Source organism: Carassius gibelio, chromosome B20, assembly GCF_023724105.1.
Source record: "Carassius gibelio isolate Cgi1373 ecotype wild population from Czech Republic chromosome B20, carGib1.2-hapl.c, whole genome shotgun sequence".
Lineage (NCBI taxonomy): Eukaryota > Metazoa > Chordata > Actinopteri > Cypriniformes > Cyprinidae > Carassius > Carassius gibelio.
The window spans coordinates 6705197-6726041 of NC_068415.1; the positions used below are offsets into that span (position 1 = coordinate 6705197).

At 34.2% G+C, this 20845-nt stretch overlaps 1 protein-coding gene across 3 annotated transcripts in view; it reads left to right on the forward strand.

Annotated features, from left to right (window-relative positions):
- The window catches only part of nkain2 (sodium/potassium transporting ATPase interacting 2), a 167665-nt gene that overhangs the window by 137132 nt on the left and 9688 nt on the right, over positions 1-20845 (forward strand). For all 3 annotated transcript variants that reach the window (XM_052586900.1, XM_052586902.1, XM_052586901.1), the window contains exon 5: positions 16826-16886. In XM_052586900.1, the coding sequence (XP_052442860.1) occupies positions 16826-16886 (61 nt within the window). The remainder of the gene's footprint in view (positions 1-16825; positions 16887-20845) is intronic.

A 20845-nucleotide genomic window follows, 5' to 3' on the forward strand; every position in this document is an offset into this window, starting at 1 on the left:
CTTTTAAAAAATATTCTGGCAATTCTGAAATAATTTTTCTCAATACATACTTTTTTTTCTGACTTTCTTCTCACAATTCTGAATTCATATCTCAAAATTCACACCTTTCCAGAGTTCTGTGATTTAAAATTCAGGCAATTCTGAAATAATTAGAGTTGAGTTGAGTTCATATCTCAAAATTCATACCTTTTCTTGCAAATCTGAGGAAAATAAAACGTCAGAATTGCAATATATAAACTCACTTCCGAGAAATAAAGTCAAAATTGCAGGAATTTGCTAAATTTGCAAGACTTTGAAGAAAAGAACTGTGAGATATAAACTCACAATTGCGAGAAAAAAGTCATAATTGAGAATTATGTGAAGCTTTGTATCCACTGAAGAATTAAAAAATGTAAAAAAACAATTGAGACTTTTTATCTCACACAGTTTTGAGTGTATATCTCTGAACTCTTCGATTTAAAACTCACAATAACACTTTAATTGTCAGAGTTACGAGAAAATAACAGAATTGTGAGATAAAATATTGTAATTACTTCAGTGGAGGACATAAGCTTCCATACTTCTGGCATACACAATGCAAATGTACTGAAATAGCAAACATCTAGCTGACATTCTCCACACAAGTCCTTTGTGTGGTTTAGCTGAATGACTGGCTCATATTCATTTTCGAGAGTCCGCCTCTGGGGCTCTGGGAACTGTTCCTGGGCAGATTTCTCCTTCACAGTGAGAGAGAAGGAGAGAGTGTTGGCAGTCAGTTGGCCAAACCTCTGCTCTCTCTCTCTCTCTCTCTTACACAGACACAGATATGAAGGGGAGAGTGGGGCTCTCGTATGCATGGATGCATCAGCAAATGAGCTGTGTCCAGCACACCAGAGCAGCACTGATGTCGCATGGATCTGCCTGACCATGAGCAGACTGTGTAACCAGGAGGCCTTCCAATAGACATTCTAATCAAAAGACCTGCATCCGTTTCAGAGTTGTGTGCCCTTCTTAATTGAATTGAGAATGGCTTTTAAAAATTTCAAATCAAATTAAAGGGATAGTCCAGCAAAAAACATAATTTACTCACCTTCGTGCCATCCTGAATCTGTATGTCTTCGATTTATTCTGTGAAACATAAAAGTAGATATTTTGAAGAATGCTTATTGGACTTCAATTTTACTGAGAAAAAAATACAAGAGAAGTCAACGTGATCCAGTGTCAGTGTGAACATTTAACAATGTTACTGCCATATTTATGTGGCTTCATTTCTGTAGTTTGTTGCTTCAGAAGTTAGTTATCGATGTAGACAGCAAGTCAGCTCACTGGGAGCTGCAATGAGAGCTTCAGAACCTCATGCAATTGCTTTTTATTCATCTTGCATGCTGTTTTAAATATTAAATGCCATCTCTATTACACAGACTTTACAGTAATGATAGTGAGCAGCTTTAGGCAGCGGACGCATGTGGGCTACGAAAATTTCACGTAATAGTAATCTCTGCTATGTGGGCGCTTGACGGATTCTCAGCCGTGGTGCTTACCTCCACATCAGCTGTCGTAGCTGTGCGGTGTGACATATGTTAACAGAAATCTCAGCTAGTCCCTGTTTGTGTCAAGCCCCAGTCTCTGTTCTCATGCAGAGGATTGTAACGGGCCTCTACTAAGATGACTGGGTCATGCCGGGTTTGTAGGACTTATCCTGTCTTCTGACAGCTGGTGATTTTAAATCACCTCCTTTTCGTTATTATACTTGTCCCAAACCTGCACGCTTCTCAACAGGCAGCCGTAGCCAGAGAGTCCAGCCTAATGAAAGCCTCTATTAGCAGCTATACTAATGAGCTTCTGAGAACATTAGCAGTGACTCTCATAATCAATCAAGCCTTGTTTAATTACAGTGCATCATCTTATTGATGCTATAGAGTTATCATTATGCTCTGCAGGTCTCAATTGCCTGCTTAGGGTGTTATAACTAATGCCAAATCTTTTTAATATTCATGCTATTTAGCGTAACTTGATATGAATTTGCTGTAGATTTATTGATTGCTTAATTAAATTAATGTAAAATATATTGTATATATTTACTTATTTATAAATTAACAAATTCTATTATTTTGATTCAATTTTATATATCTATTCAGTTGTGCTTAATGTAAAATAAATACAATTATTTACTTATGTTAATTAATTAAATTTATTTTTTAAACCTGTATTTATTTATTAGTATTTATTAAATGTAATATAAATATATATACAAAATATTTATTTATTTATTATAAATCAAAAAAGTGTTTAATGCCACAAGGTAAAGTACAATTTCTATTCACCAATGTAAAATGTAGTATTATTTAATAAATCAAATTATTATCTGCATAGGATTTATTAAAACATTTCAACACATGACAAATGCTTCACAAACCCTTCTGTAAATATTTTGCGTGATGCAGCCGAATCTGAGTTTTGAATTAAGGGATTTAAATAGACCATTTCCACTGTTTCACAAAAATGATTCAGAGCTGTTTTTGTTACTTTTTAATTAAGAGAGACTATTAGATATTTCCTAACACACTCAGCAAAACTAATATAATGAGGGAACTTAATGGCCGAATAAAAAGCAATAATGTTGCTTAATTATACATTAGCAGCAAGATCGTCACTAATACAGTGTGAATATATTACCTTAATTAGTTGTTTGGTGAGGAGCTTTGATCCTGAGTCCATTAGTGTCAACATCAAATGAATAAGCTTTCTTGGTACAACATTTCTCCAATTTCTTATGCCCTGCTTAAAGCTGTTTGTATCATATTTGCCTTATTAATTGCCCCGCTTTTATGGGTTTTATGTACCTTTTTCATATTAAGCTTGTTGATTTAGCGGTATAATTTGCATAACTCCCTGTGTGCTAACAATTCTCCTGGTGAGGCGTCTCTTGAGATGCATGGAGGGAGATCCTTGCTCGATTTTCTCAGTGTAGCCGGTTTAATACTGCTTGCTTTCTGAATTCTCAGGATGACTGATTGGGATCCCAAGCTCATATATTTATTCCAGCAGCTGAACCTAGATGTGTCTCAACTTCCACTGTTCATTTCTGTGCCCATTGTTCTGAGCTATTTGTGGCAATGATAAGAAGATGAAGGAAAGGTGAGTGCCAGGTTCGTGAGGGAAATGTGTGCTGCATCGAATGGGAAAAGACAAACACTGAATCAAACTGGATGCAATCATTGCAGAAAGGCTAAAAGGATTATCCGCTCAACAATGATTTTTCAAACTCTTGACATAACCGATTATTAACTATGGTATATATTTTAACCCTTTTTTTCTGAAATAAAGTCAGTGAGTGAGCTGGATGCATGTTCAAATGCATGTTTTGTTTGGGATGTTCTTGTGTCCAAAAACAGCTTGACAGAATGGAGTCTCAAGATGCGTTTTGTAACTTAAAAACACAACGCTTATGGAACATGATGATAGGCCAGAAATTAAAAAATATTTGGAGTCCAGAAGTAATTGCCCTGAAATGTATTGTGGGTTTATTTATCTGTGTTTGAGTGTAGCAGAGCTGCTTTAAAGGGGATGAAAGGTGCTGCTTCAAAGCGTCGCAAAAAGAGATGCGTGTAGCGTTCTGACAGTAAAAGCCTCTTGGAGAAGTTTTGCCTCTAAAGTCATCCCCTTCAAAGCGTAGCAGCTAAATAATAATAGAGCTAAAAAAAAAAATAGATAAACTCACTAGTCAAACTTACTGAGTACTTTTTGGGCAACTAGTAAACCACCTTGATCCCTATTGCAATGGTAGAAAGCTTTGTATTTTATTTAATTATTTACAGTTAGTTCAATTAGGTATTTTTTTATTTAAAAAAATAAAACATTTTTATTTAATACAAAAAACAAACAAAAACAAAACAAAAAAAATTATATGCAATAATTAAAATAATTAAAAAAAACACTTATATTTACCAAAATTCTGGCTTCTGCATTTATATATATATATATATATATATATATATATATATATATATATATGTTTGTTTTTTAATACGCAATAATTAAAATAATAAAAAAAATACTTATTTATATTTACCAAAACTCTGGCTTCTGCATTTATTTGTTAGTTTGGGATATAATGGGATGTATGGTATAAAATGGGATATAATTAGATAATGGGTGGGGTTTTTTTTTACATTGTAAAGGTTTAAGTTAATCTAACTAGTGACTCCAGATAATATGAACTTTCTTTTGTGTTAAAACTCCTTTAAAAAGACATTGAAAATGAATGCATTCATCTCCCATTAGTCATTATGCAGATGTGAACCTCTTTTAGCATTTATATTGAAACAACAACAACAACAATAACCTTTCTGTCAGTATGTCAGCGGTCAGTCAATGAACGATTTATGGAGCGCCTAAAGAAGAATAGGTAACTGTTTTGACAAAACATAACACCCAGAGGAGAAGAAAATCAATCGACCTCATTACTTGCCAGTCCCTTAAGACCTCTATGGAAACCTATTGCCATAGCCAATTTCGATTCAAGACTTAATTTGGTGGCGAGGATGAGTTGTGCTCGGCAAATCATCAGCTTGGCAGATGCCTGTGCGGCAGGCGATTGCCATCAGCTCTCATAAATGTCAACACTTGGCCCAACTCCCCGGTGATCTTATTCAAAGTCTATTTTTATTTCTTTTTATCCATTTGTTGAGCCCTTTCATTCTCTTTCTTGTCTTGCTATTTTCTCCGTCACTCTGGTGGAGTGAGTAACGACGCAGGCCGTGGCTGAGTGACAGGAGGTCTGATATCGCCGGCCTGGCTGACGTGGCCGAGCATCTCATCTGATAAGTCAGAGAAATCGGCGACCGCGGCTGAATGACGGAGCGCTATTACTCAAACATCACACATGGCATGAGCAGAAAACTGACAGGAGTCAGCTGAGCAGAGCTGGTTATATTGTATATATTTAGAGCGATTGTTGAGTGTTATATTGAGCAACTTATTCAATAAGTTAATGAGTAGCTATATATACGTAGATGGGTTTTAAGGGATTTTTCTTCAGCACTGACATTACAGAGAAATCCAGCAAGAAAGAGAATTATTCAAATCTTTAGAAGCTCGTCTCATCTGAATACTCTGACAGATTAATGACTTGTGTGGTGATGAAGAAGAGCCTTTCACTCATACATCAGAGTCTGGACCAAGATCAGTGTTCTACACGTATGATGCACACAGTGTTAGCGGCTGGACTCAGTCTGTCATCGGTTATTGTAGGCAGAGATGTTGTTTTCTATGTTGCCTGTGTGATGACAGAGAGAGATTATTCCAAAGCCCTGTCAAAACAAAACATGCAATTTATTTACTGGAATCACTTGCAAGGTTTTTTTTTTTTTTTTTTTTTTTTACCCTTCCAGTAGCCTCGCCATCCAATATCAACGAACCCACCGCCTGTGGGCTTCAGCATTAAATCCTTTTGTCTGTTCCTCTGTTTGTCTGGATAGAACCTTTCACTTACCCAGTTATACTCTAGCAGGAAAGGAAATATCTCTAGTGTGTTATAAAATTGCCATTACTGATGGAGGGCTTCAGGAGGTCACTGAAGCAATTATCCGTGAGTCGTTGAGGCTTTGCTCCGAGCGATGCCTGACCTCTCGATCTCAGCTGGACATCTGCCCGCCACCCATCTTTTCCTTCTAAGATATGAGCGCTAACACATCAGGAGGCCATGAGGTCTGCCAAGTGTTATGTCGTGTGTCTTATTCATTGCGCAAATTCTCTTTCCTGCTTCCTTCGTCTCTTTGAACAACTCATAAGGCTGCTGTTATGATTTGTATGTTTTATGCCATTCTTTATGGAGGTCACAACTCAGTAGCATCACTCCTGGTCGTGTTTTTGTCACTTTCCAGAGTGCAAAACTGGAAATGCAAGTGAGCGTGCAGTGCACCAACACACTCCAGACCTTTGGCACTCTTGGCAGCCGGTTTGCAGAGCAGGTATTCAAACATTATTTGGTCAAGATCAATGAGATGTCTGAATTCATTACTGTAAACAAAGAGCAATTATGCTCTTTACTTGGAGAGTTGGCTTTTACAGCAGACAATCAATCCAGACACAATGGAGCTGGGAGCTCAGGGCCACGATATAAATTAGCATCAAGTGAAGGAAAAGCAGCTCTGCTGAAGCCAGTATAAATTTAGCAGAAACACCAGAGCTCAAATGCATAAATTCCTCACAGAAGGGAAGAAGCCGGTTATTATATTATATTTTTATAAATATTTTATATTTTTGTAAATATTTTATATTTTATATTTTTTCTTGGGTTGATTTCATGAAAGCTTTATTCTTTTTTTTTTACATACAATTAAAAAAATATTTTTTTTGTGATATAACAAACTCTTTTTTTGTTAATTCGAATTATTTCCATTGATGGTTCTCATTACATTCTCATTAATGTAATTTAGTAATTAATGAAATGCATTAAAAGTAATGTGTGTAATTTTCTTTAATCACATTTCTGCATAATCTTCTTTAATAAAATTTAATTGAGCAACACTCCTTCCCCCACAATTCTCATTACTGTAATGTAAAAAAAACAATCCTGATGTATTTTTTACATTTTTAATTATTTGCTTGATGGTTGGTTTGCTCTATTTTTTTTTAAAGCTAAAGTGTTTTTATGTTGGAGAATGGATAGACAGATTTTATATAATAAGTTTTATTTACTATAACTTAAATATTAATTATATTTACTAACTAACGACAGAGAGTGAATGTTCAGCACATTTTCTTTAAAGTAAAAAATGTTATTACGATAACCAAAAGTTAATTATAATTGTATATAATTTCCTTTCTCATTATTTTTCTGTATTTGTAAGATTCACCCTAAAACAATACACGAAAATTGTGAATCTTATATGTTATAAATAAGAAAAGTTCTATATAGTAAAGAATAAAATGCAGAAAGCTGCCCGGTATCCAGCTGTCAGATTCCTTACATATAATATCCATCTTAAGAAAGAAACCTTTACTCCAGATGGAATAAAATTGCTTTCTTTCCGATCTCTATTCTTTGTAGTAGAGAGTTCATAGGGGACACAGAGGTGTGATTTCTTCATTCGCTCCTTTCTTGCCATGGCAGGTTCACCAACATGCTTTCTGGAGCGCTGTGGTCTGTGGAGATCTGTGCTGTGTGTCTCTTCTCAAGAAGAGCTTTCTCTATGAGCATCGGGTGCTACTGTGTCATGGAGAAGCTTATCCCCTCTGGCTAAGTGCCTGCTCAATTGTGAAAGTGGAAAATTGGGTGTGATGTGTTGTTTGGAAATCAAAGCAGTTGTGATGAAAGTGTCTGCTTTACTCTCTTTTTTTGTGTTCCTTCCTCACTAACACTGGCGAATTCTGCCAATTGCCAACAAAGCGCAAACTCTTGGCGTGAAGCACTGACTCACGGATTGCTGGCCTTTAGAAAAACATTGGCAGCAATAGATAGAGAGTTAAGTCGGTTATTGATGATTTTTGAGGAAGAAATTACAAAAACATGTGGAAGAGGCTGCGGTCTTGGCTTCCTGGCTATTTCGTTATTTATAGATTTTTTTTACATTTTGACTGTCTGCTTTGTCTAGTTTAGATCTTATTTTAAATAGCAATCTGAAATAATGTAATGTTGTGTTCTTTTACGCTCTATGGAGTACGATAAATACACCATGGTTTTTTTCAAAGCATATTTCTGTTGTTGTTAATTTATAACATCATCATTTGATTTATAGTAGTAACATCATTTATCTTTGTTGTCTTAAAAACCCCAGATTCCTTGTTGCATGCCTTTTCTTACCAAACCACACTTTAGGAGCCGAGAACTGAAGGCAGTGAATGAAAGAAGTTCTTAGCCGTGATTAAAAAGCTTAAAAGGTTCATTTAGCATTGCTAACAAGACTTCTCTTTGCTAGCTCCGAGCTATAGCGTGGCCTTAGCCGCGCTAATGTACTGCGTCTAATTCAGATTAACAGCCAGGTGGACGAGGCCCAAGGAGGTCAGCACTGAAATTGGTTTCTTCTGAGGACTAAAGACAGCAAGGGGATATTCCATTTAGGTCAAAAAGTGACTTTCCGGAAGCACAAGGACTGAATCATTTTTAATGTTTTAACAAATGATCAGTGTTTGTGCCTGTGATTGGAAATAGTCTGACATTTATCTTAGATGATCTGAATTGTAAATGAGGCTTTGAATGTTTAATTCTTTTGTTCCTTCGGCACGTTTTGTTCTAAGACTGGTGGTGGCACAGTAAGAAGGTCAAAGATGGCATGTCTGGTACTGCTGTAGCCCACAGCAAATGACCCAATTAAAACACTTACAGTCAAACACTGGAACGTTCATCTCTAATAAAATAGTCTATTCTGTTATGTGGTGCATTTTCAAAGTACATGCATTTTCAAAGTACATGATACAATGATTATTTGCTGGATTATTTGCATTTTTTAAATGTGTTACTAAAAATTGAAATTAACACACATTAACATGTTTCTGCCGGCTATATGAACATATCAATTTACTTTCTCATGTCCCTAGCTTTTAATCTGCAACTTCGCTGGCTAATGGATGCATAAAAGTGACCAAGTGGACATAAACCAATGCCAATAGAACTAACAAGACATTTAACATTTTAGGTCAGACATCTGTGTATTTTTGTGACATTGTTTTAACCGCTTGAAGTACTACATTAGCGTCCTCTCATTTGCCTCACACTGCTGTTCTCCTCTAATGCAACATCTAGTCAGCATATGAATTACTTTATAATGATATATAAGCATGTATTGTAGAATACTTTACATGCACGGTTTCAATGTCTATGTTTTAAATGCACATCTGAATTCCCACTCCGTGTAGCACATAGTCTCGCGTGTCAAAACAAACAGAACGAGGCGTCAGTGATTCCTTCTCTAGAGGCCACTCTTGTACTGTATAATGTGTAATTTTGATCTTTAAATATCCTTTTTCAAAGTGAACAAATCTTTTTTTGAGTGATGTCGTTCCTTTAAGCAAAATATTTACATTACATTTACATTTATGCATTTAGCAGACACTTTTATCCAAAGCGACTTACAGTGCATTCAAGCTATACATTTTTTTTTTTTATCAGTATGTGTGTTAAAATATCATTAAAATGTTACGTTAATAGCTAAATTCCACAACACATCTAGTTACGCTATGTTTCGGAGGTTATACAGACTTTTAATTTCCCCACCTCCCAATCTGAGATTTTTATTTTGTCACGTCAAATCCAAATAAAATGAAGCTATGCCGGAAACAGATTGATTCGAGTCATTGATTCATGCAAACCCCTAGACTATAATGCTATGCAGTCCTGGAAACAGAATACATTAGTTCAATAGTCTTCGGGTTTGAGTCTTTCGTTCTTTTGTCATGTGCCCGCTTCCTTACTCAGTATCTAAAAACAAAGACAAACATTGCATATTATGAATCATCACTAAACATATCAATTGGTCAACCTCTAATACTTATGATTGAGGATTTGAACAAACTTTTAACTCTAGGTTTGCTCATCCGTGATTATTTGTTGTTGTTTTTTTCCGTCAAAAATGATTATTTGTTAGTTGATTGTTAGCATTATCAGTTAACTAGCTGTTCCCTTTGTGTATTTCATTCTCACAGTCTTTTATTTTGTCAGTTTATGCAGACTAGCTTGTGAAAAGTTCGATTTTTCACAATTTTAGCATCTGTGTCCTTGAGCTAGAGCTAATCAAAGGCATTAGCCGTGTTTGTGATGTTCCGTCTGCTTTGAGCCAAGCAACACTCAATCCATTTGAAAAACAGGACCGTTTTACTGAAGAAAAACTGTTTGACTTTACCACGATGACTCATAAAAAACACATCACTTCTCCTCTCACCCCATAAACGACCCCGACGTCAATATAATCAGAATTTCTTTGTGTCAGCTGTCCACGTTTTACAAGCACACGGCCACTCTAAACGGTTGTCTATTTAAATCATTTCATAAAGAATGCATAAACCATTCACCCTTGATTTGTGCTGAGAATTCTGTTAAAAAAAAAAAACACCACGCCGACTGCCCCCGAATAAGTGTTTGCACTTGGAAGATTGCAGAAGACGTTTGGTGCATCAGGACATGGGTGGTTGTTGGCATGTTAAGTAGCTCACTAGCCCAGTCTATAAAAGCCAGGAGTGAGCAGCCCACCTGGAGAGAGGCCCAGCGCCCGAGGAGGAAGTCAAGGACATGTGAATTAGTCCAAGCCGCCAAGTGCGCAGTTTGAAGCAGGCATCCACACTGGCACAGAAATGGGTTGACTGATGCTGTGTCTACATTCGAAATTGATTAAGCTAGGTGATTCTGCCCTGAAAAAGTGAAAGAAAGTAGGTGATCTAAGAAACTGATCTTAGTGAAAGTGAGGAAACACATGAGAACACCAGTCATCCAAAAGTTATAGAAGATGATGTAAGATTCTTTACTGGGGTTGTAAGTTTTAGAAAAAAGTGTTTTAAGCTCACCAAGTATTTTTTCACCAAAAATACAGTAGAAACAGTAATATTGTGAAATATTATTACAGTTTAAAAGTTTTGAGCATCCATTTCTCAGCATTCAGTGACACATGATCCTTCAGAAATCATTTTAATATGGTGATTTGGTACTCAAGATCCATTTCTTCTTAACAATGTTCTAAAGAGTTGTGCTTCTTAATATCTGCTAAATATTTGTATTTATTTTTAATTAACCATTGACTATTAGAACGTTCAAAAGATCAGCATTTATTTATTTAATATATAGCATTTTGTATTTGTGTTAAATTTTAAGCATCCTTGCTGAATAAAAGTATTAATTCAAAATATTTAATAATGATAATATAATAATAATGTAATATATATATATATATATATATATATATATATATATATATATATATATATATATATGTATATATATATATATATATATATATATATATATATATATATATATATATATATATATATATATATACTGCCCCCAACTTGGTAGTGTATATCTTTACATTTTGAATGGTTTTGGCAAAGAGACAGCCAAAAATTTAATAAATAAATAAAACATTCTATTATCATGGTCAGAGAGAAAACTGAAGGGAATAACCTCTTCATAAAATCACAGAACTGCACTTTTTTTAATATGATGGATATCTCTGAAGGGAAACTACTTCAATGTAAATGGCTAAATTGTAGTAGTTTGTAAAGCTGCCCATAATATTTCAAGCTTGAGTGGTTGTATCAGACAGTGACCTTGTGCAGGAAGTGACTGTCAAGCCATTTCCGAAATCAGAATTCACTCCTGTTTCAAATAATGCTGTACGTGTTTGTGTTTTTTTTCTATGTATAGTTTTTATAAATCATCAATGTTTCTTCATAGGCACTTAAATGATTTTATTCTGATTTCCATGGATGTAAAATGGTGCACACAGGCATGTTTGCTATTCTGTGTAAGACATGTAGCCTGTTTCTGTATTTCTTTGTAGCAGATGTAGCTTAAGTAACATTTGCATTTTTAAAGTGCTAAACCAGATATGTTTTCCATTGTGACGTTGTTCCGTGCTTTGAAGTTACATATTAAACGATAAAACTTATTTTGAAGAATGAGCAAACTTATATTTGAGGTTCAACTATAAGGGTGCTTTCACACTTGGTTCGCTTGCCTGGTCCCTCCCCCTGCCTTCACTAGACTGCGTTCAAATTACGGTTCTCTTGCGTCATCAAGCCAGCAGCTGTTTACCCTGTTGCTTAGTACCGACATTACTCTCTGCACTTTTATGTATTTACATTTTTGAACCATTCATTTTGTTTACAAAAAGTCTGTCTTACAAATTAATTAACGGTTCACTTCCACGATTTGGAACGATTGCGTTCACATCAGCAGCGAACCATAACAGAGTTCACATGAACCGTACCCCAGACCACCATTTGTAAACGGACTCGGGTACAGTTTCGCGGGTGTGCACCCGAGTTCGGAGACAGCGTTCAAATCATCCAAATGAACCAAACTCTGACGTCAATTGAACCCGGGGGTGCACCAAAAGTGCTAGTGTGAAAGCACCCTAAGATACTTGAATAAAGATCAATTCTTGCTCCCAGACGCATCCTCAATTATTTAGCACCTCCTTAGAAACCCTGCATGTATTATTCAAATGTATGAAATCTAAATTTAGTCTACGCTATTGGGAATGACATGGCAGAGGAAGAAGAAACACAATACAACAACATGTCTGTGGCTGTGAGTGAGTGAGTACCAGACTGAGCTCTTCAGAGGAGCACATCCTGCGACTCTTATTTTCATTTCTCATTATTACTCATTTCTACAGAATTTATATTCTGTGTGCTCATGACAGTAGACCATTTACATTGGGAACTTTCACCAGGCAGTAATAACTGTCTAAATAAAATTAGTCTGATTTTAAAATTTCATTTTTGCAGTATTAATTAATATTGACTAATGCATATCATTTCTTACATTAATTTTAAACGTAGTTATATTTCAGTATATTTAAAATACTTATAACTTCATATTACTTATATATTTCTTCTTATATGTAACATATAACTATAACTATATAACTTATTTATATATATATAATATATATATATATATATATATATATATATCTTCAGTATTCAGTATAATACAGTTTATTGAACATAACTATGCTGTGTTCATGCATAAATTTTCTATATTTCAAAACAAATTTCCAAATTTATATAGTTATTGTACAATTTAATAAATATGTATTTATATATTTAGCAGTACATGTATATTTAAGGATTTTCTTAAATATTCATGCATGCGTGTGTATTTATATATACTTAATAAATATAAACAGTAAACACACATACATTATATAAACAAAAACTTTTATTTTGGATGTTATTAATCACGATTATTCGTTTGACAGCACTAATATTAACATAAACGTATAGATTACAAACACTTACAATATACACTTAAAATATAATATGCAATGAAGTGTGTGTATGTGTGTAGTATTACATTTTAAGGAAAAAAATTAATTAAATGTAATTATTGCAAACAATAAAAATGTCCATAATGTGTTCAAAACATATTACAGTATAAACGTATCAACACACTGTAGATTTTATAGTTATGATTATATATTTACCTAAACATACTTTTAATAAGTTTCAGTTTCTTATATTATCTCATATTTTTGGACATTTTATATATACATTTGTTTTGTCCAAAATATAAGTATTTACCACAAATGTAATATATATATATATATATATATATATATACTTTTAAAAGTACATTTTGCAATAGGTTTTGCCATTTTAAGTTTAAACTTATAAACATGTAACATTTTCAAAATACATTTCCTTTAGCTGTGCTGTTTTCAACATATATTCAGCATAAATTTTAAATATATTTTGGCCAGAAAAATATCACTATAAATAATTATTGTTTGGGGCAAACAGTTTGCAAGTGTTCTTTCACCGCTCTTCATCAGTAAGTGCACCCTGTCTTTACATCCTGCTAATTTGGTTTACATATTTTGCAAAGACAATGGGCAGATGATAGTATCAGGTAATCAAAAGAGCAGCCTGTATTGTGTGTGTTGAACCCTGATCCGCCTCTTTCCCCACACAAACACACAGATGCTAGCTGCTGGCCACCTCCATTGTTTCCTCATTCAAGCTGGGAACCAAGGAACCGGGAACCAAAATACTGTCTGGCCCAATGTGTTGAGCCCAGGTGACACCACATTGGGCCTTCGTCCTTCACATAGCTGTGTGATATTATGTAAATGACCCTGTCTGGATTTGGATTGCATGTGTGCGAGCATGGCCCAATGCTCTTCGTTGCCACTGGGAAGGAGGAGGGAGTGGTATATTATTCCGTGTAAATGAGAGCAAGACCTTGAGGTATTCTCGGAATCCTAAATCTGCTTTTCCTCCCATTTACCACCGTACTGTGATTATCCAGAGGGATTGGACTGGGAATGCAGTCTTGGACTGTTTGTTCTGTTCGTTTAGTTAAATGAACAGCTCAAATGATAAGAAATGGCGATACTAAAACAGTCTTGTAAACATGGCCGCATTCTAGAGTATTCCCTGAGGGGACATCAGTTTGTATCTCATAGAATAGCAAATGGCGTTCAGCTTCTTAATTATAATCTCAAGTCTGGGTGGCCTTTTTAGCAGTATGTCAACGTACAATTGCTCTCAGCACAACTGTGGCACAGTGTTGGGGAAAGTTATTTTTAAAAATAATGTGTTATAGTAGTTACTCATTAATGGTGACTAAGTGCATTGCTTAAGTTTTTGTGTGTGTGTGTGTGTGTGTTACTTTTTCTTTCCAGGTTTCTATTTGTCCTTTATGGTTTATAAATATATTTTATTTATAATACATTTCAAAGTGTTAATCCATCCAAATAAATATTTTATTCAGTAAGGATGCATTAAATTGATCAAAAGTAGCAGTAAGAAAACATTTAGAATGTATTTAAAAGAAATGATGTTAAAGAATCCTGAAAATAAATTATCATGGTATCCACAAAAATATTAAGTCCACAACTGTTTTCAATGTTAATAATAATAGGAAATGTTTCTTGAGCACTGTAAAAAGTTGCATGTTTTTGTATTACTTTAAAACATCAAAATACATTAAACAATTTCAACTTTTTTAAGTTATGCAAAATTCAACTTGATTTAAGTCAGTTTAAAGTAATTTTGCTTCAGATGACTGTTGAAAAGTAAAAAATTGTGAAATTAAAGGATTATTTAAATTAATATTGGCTGATGAAAATTAACAGGAATAGTTGCATATACATTCAAATTGAAAACAGTTATATGAATTGTAAAACTATTTCACAGTACTGTTTTTAGTATATATATATATATATATATATATATATATATATATATATATATATATATATATATATATATATATATATATATATATATATATGAAGAGTTCAGATGCAAAAGCCTCTAAGAGCCATCTGAAATTTTCATCTAAAATTAGGATTTTTTTATATTTATTTTCAGTTATTTCACTTTAATAGCCTGGAAAAGGACCTGCACATTGCAATTAAAGTCAAATGACTCAACCTAAGCATAGGAGCTTGATAAAAATCCTAATTTTAGATGAAAGTTTCAGATGGCTCTTAGAGGCTTTTGCATCTGAACTCTTCACACACACACACATATATATATATATATATATATATATATATATATATATATATATATATATATATATATATATATATATATATATATATATATATATATATATATATATATATGTGTGTGTGTGTGTGTATGTATATGTATATGTATATATATATATAATTATTTTTTTAATGCAAGCTTCAGCTTAAAATCTCCAAGACCGAACAAATTCTTTGCTGTTTTGATGCAATGTTTAAATTCAGTCATTTAATATATATATATTAATCATATTAATATTGAAATCATTATTCTCTATAAAAATATATATATATATGCTGTATGTAAATATCCAGTAACCATAACCATGCTCATTATTAAAAAAAATTAATAATAATACAAATCGGCTGATTACATTACCGGGGTTTTATTTGTGCTGTGTTCCCCCCAACAATGGTCCTGTAGACCTTATTTTGGTAGTGCAGACGACAGGAGTTCAAGCTGTCCCACTCTATCATTTGTCTTGATTCGATCAGAGACGTCCAATCAGTCCGGTTCTATAAAATCCCCGGTGTAACACACAACAACACTGCTCTCTGATGAAGAGGGTTTATAAAAAGCCCAGCTGTGCTCCCTGAGCATTTTAAAGAGTCTGCTCCAAGAGATCCAAGTCTTTTGTTTGTCTGTTAAATGTGTTTACACTACTCAATATTCTGGTGCGCTCTTTTCATCATCATTTCACATCTTTCCTTCTTAATGACTGTTGAAGTCCCAAGCCCGCCACCGAGCATATTTTTCTTTAAACACGGATGCAGATGAGTGATTCAGAGCCAGGAAAATCTCAGCTTTGTGCATCCGTGTGCTCCTATGATTCAGAAGTGCTGTGTTTTGGAGCGGCAGAGAAGATGAGGCTCCAACATTTCGGCTCCGCTCTGTCCTCATTGCTCTAAAGACCCATTTCCTGTGGCGGTGTCTCAGTTTGATGTAAAGCTCTCGCCGTTACAACACCTGTTTCCTCAATGAAAATAAGCCTACCTCCCTCTATCTTTGATCTCTTCATTCTCTCCTGCTTTTATTTCAGATACTCTCTTATTTGAGCAGAACATGTTATGAGCATGTTTTTTTTTTTTTTTTTACTGTTAAAAGTATGCTATTTTTTTATCTCTAATTAACCGAATGAACCACTAATGGTTTTCAGTGATGGTTTGTTTGCTTATTCTGATATAATGACCACATGAAATGAGTTGACAGCATTTGTTGATGTATTTCCTGATGAAAGAGGAAGATTGATTTTTATAAAAGCTAAATCAGGGCATTTTATTGAAAGAGGATTCTTCAATATTTTTTTTTTCTTGAGAGCAGAAACTATGCATTTCAAATGTGTATATGATGTTCTAAAGGTTTATTTTTTAAAGAGCTACAACTTCTGTGTGCCACTTACACTTGAAATAGCCATTCCGCCCAATAGTTTTCTTGCATTTTCATTTATTTTATTTTTTTCTTGGTCTAACATCAACGTTCAACCGCAGGCATTGCAAAAGGTTGCTAGGAATGATAGTGAAACCAGTTCTGGAAACATTATTTTTCCAGTCGTATTTGCTGCACTACACTTCACCTTGATATCGGCAAATTGATTAGTACAGTTGATTGTCCTAATCAATGTTGTCTTCTGTTCTCTTCACAGCTTGCTGGGTTCATCTATGCCTGTTATGTTGTGAAGCTGATTTCAGAAGAGGAGGACAGCTGTGAGTATATCTTCATAACTCAATAAAATTACATTTATCATATCAGATCTAAATATATGATTTACATATACAGTGGCGGCCAAAATTATTAGAACACTAGTACAGTATTTTATGTGTGGAGCATTGGCTTTTGTCAGACAAAAATCTCACTGGAATATTACAATTAAAGTCAAAATGAATGTTTGGAAATGTAAAATAATATTTTCAACGGACACACTACAGCAAAACATAGAAATAACTGACATAAAACCATCTTTGATCTTCGGAAAATACTGTACTATTGTTCTAATACCCACAATTGTATAAATATTATATATTTACAATATTACAGTGTATATATATATATATATATATATATATATATATATATATATATATAATATATATATAATATAGGGAAAATGTTTATTTATATACGTGTGTATGTGGGGGAGGGGTGTAAATATGTATCTATTTTATATCTATTTTTTATATTATTATATATATTTTTTATGCTTTAACATTGTTGGGGAATATTCGTTTCCTGTGGTAATGAAGCACTGACATAGACATAGCTCTTGGTGGCAGATCTTTAGCTTAGTTTGAATGCTCCAGTAAACCTTTGAATTTAGATGTTGCAGGATCTAAAAGATTGCTTTTATTGATCCCAAACGACCAATCTGTGCCTGGTGTTTTAAAAGCAAGCTGAAAACTGTTCCATTTGTAATGCTCAGACGTTCACACTTACCACCACTGCCACGCTGAGACACATGAGTCATTCGCTTTAGTCACCTTTCTGTCCTGACAAAAGATTAGATAATAATAACGAGGATAGAAGATGGCCTGATTTATAATATTCCTTATATTTTAAGGAACAGTTCACCCAAAATGAAAACTCTTGTCATTTACTCACTCACTTGTATGCATTGCAACCTGTATGTTTTACTTTCTTTCGTGGAACACAAAGGGAAAACACAAGACTATTACATGGATTTATAGGAGTTCATCTTTATGATGCTTTTTTTGTTGTTTCACTTTCTTCTATTGAAAACTGTGGGCACTATATTGTCCAACATTTCCCCATTTGTGTTCTAAAGGAAACTCGTGCAGATCGTGATTCGTTTAATGTGTTTTGCCCTCAGATGCTTGTAAATTTTTCTTAGGAGAGTCTTTTGAGGAATAGCTACAATAACAAAGGAAATGCAGCCTAACACTGGCATGCAAGATCAATACTGTTGCTCTCTTGCAGAGTCAAGCTTTATTTTCCCTGTTCTCATCATTCACTCATCACCGAGCAACTAAAACAGACCAACAGAGAGATGGATGTAAAAGTATGTGTTTGTGTGGCTGTTTATTTGTTAGGCATTCCCCTTCTTTGTCCAGTATTTTCATTGCATTTTATCTGTTCATAATCAGAGTAATCAGAATCATTAAACTTCACTCTGAATGTAATTAAGCATGGCCGTGTTTGGAGGGTCAGCCTCTCATTAAACTGAGTGCCTTCACTACATGTTAAGATCACGAAGAGGGAGCCCTCTGGCAGAATACATCCAGTGTAGCGTGATGGTCTATTAATGCTGAATATTTGTGCGTATATGGGTTTTTATGCATGACTTCATTGAGATGTTGGTCCAACCTAGAGTGTGATCCTTATCCTTACACACACACACACACACACACACACATACATACAAACAGACACATACACACACATATATATATATATAATATATATATATAAATATTATATATATATATATATATATATATATATATATATTTGTATATATATTTGTACATATAGGTGTTTTAAATGTATTTTTAATTTTGTATATTACGGTTAATAGAAATGTTCCTGAAATTAATGGATAATGTTTGGTAATGTAATGGAAAATTACCAATGCATTATTAATTTTTCGGTAGCTATTACTCCAATCATTCTAATGTTTAGTGCCTAAGTAACATTTGTTATTATCAATGTAGAAAACACTTAATTTATATATATATATATATATATATATATATATATATATATATATATATATATATGAAACATTTTCAAGCATTTTAGATGAATAGGAAATTCAAAACAGCAGCAGTAGTAAATATTAGCAGTTTCTTTTTAAGTTTACTATAAAATAATTGTATTTAATACTACCCTTTAATTTTAAATAGTATTATCAAACATTATTATTGAGTTTATTATTTTATAAAATAAATATAATAAAGAAAAAAAATAATATAAATATAGTGTGAGTGCCAGTGTGAGAACCAAAACAAATCTCCAGAACCAGGCTGAAAAAAAAAAAATTGTGCAGCCCTGTATATATTATATGTATTTTATTATATACTGTATTCTCATTATCCTATCTCCTATTATCTCTTCACACAGTAAGTGAATTTGACAGATTTTACTTCCTGAACATTTTCTTCGGTGGAGAAAAGCATCTTAAAGCAGAATCCCTAGAAATGTGTGGATTGCTACTCGCTAGCTTTTTCAGAGTACCTTATGAATAAAACTCCCTAATTAAGTGAAAAACTAACTTTCATTCTTTAGATTAATCAAATGTGCAAAGCATTGCGCAGCAGAAACTTTTGCCGCCACACTGATCACTTAACTTCCTCAAACATCATTCAGCAGCACTCCTGGTGTCCAGTGGGGGTTCTGATTGTTTCAATCAGTGATCAGGACAGATTCTAGAACATTTGTGTAATTGGAAATCCCTCTCGAAAGTCTCTCTCAATCAGTCCATGGGCAGCTGGAGTCCGAGTCACTGCTGGAGCTCTCGTGATGTTCCAAGGGTGGGCACTAGAAGATTCCACTGAGAAATATAATCGCTGAAGCTCTGAATCCTCAAAGCAGGTGAACGATATTGATGGCTTGATTCCTAATGCATGTAGAAACACTAATCGGGACGCCATATTGGCCATTACAGCTTTAATTAATATAGTACATGAAGCACCTCCACAAAGGTAATGAACAGCTCAAACCAATCAACACGGTCCACACGTAATTACAGCTACTATCACGGGTAAAATCCCAGGGTCCATTTAAAGAAAGGACAGTATTTAAAATGATTCTGCTTCTAAAAACACGATAAAGCAAGAGAGAGAGAATTAGGAAGTGTCGGTTGCGGGGGAAACACTTTTTGCATCTATAAGAAGGAAATTAGGTTAAGGCTTTCCTTCGGGGATATGCAATCAGGCTTTGTGGTTGCAGGGAGGTGGGAGCTCATGCTGATAGTCTTTGCATGCCGCGTGCGGTTTACAAATGCCTTTGTCGACGAAGAGCTTTTGGAAGGGTGAAGCCAAAATCCATAATATCCATAAAGCTTTGCTATATGGACGCTGTGAGGAGAAAATGTCTATCACGGTCTAATTCCCTGCAGCGCCTGTGCCATCAGAACAGCTCCTTTCTGGGATGTGTCCCTTAAAAGGGAATAAATAGCTATTTGAGTCGTTTTGTTTAGGTCGAGGGACAGTTGTTGTATGGGTTTGAATGCTAATGCTGTAGCTCAAGGTGGCCCATAGTTTAATCTGTCCACTTGCCCACAGTCGATGGTACTTTTTTGTTGTTGTTTTTTACTCCATTACTGGATAAGTGATCCCAGCATTTCTCATTATCTTGGCAGGAATAGCCAGGAAGAATTTCTGCCGTGAAACAACTTGAGATATTTTTTTCACTGCAAAGGGGAAATGCTTTCAGAGCTGTTTAAGAGCACATATCTGCCCTCAAGCAATCTATTTGAACATTTACTCCCTGCAGACATATTTATGTAAAGGACATTAACATGGAAATGTTCTGAAGTGCAGCATGACTTAATGATCAGTGTTTTCTGTTTTAAATGTTTTGTGTGTGTGTGTGTATGCTCAAAAGTTTGGGTTCAGTAAGATTTAAAATGTAATACTTTTATTCAGTAAGGATCCATTCAATTGATTAGAAGTGACACTAAATATATTCATAATTTGTTTTCAAATTC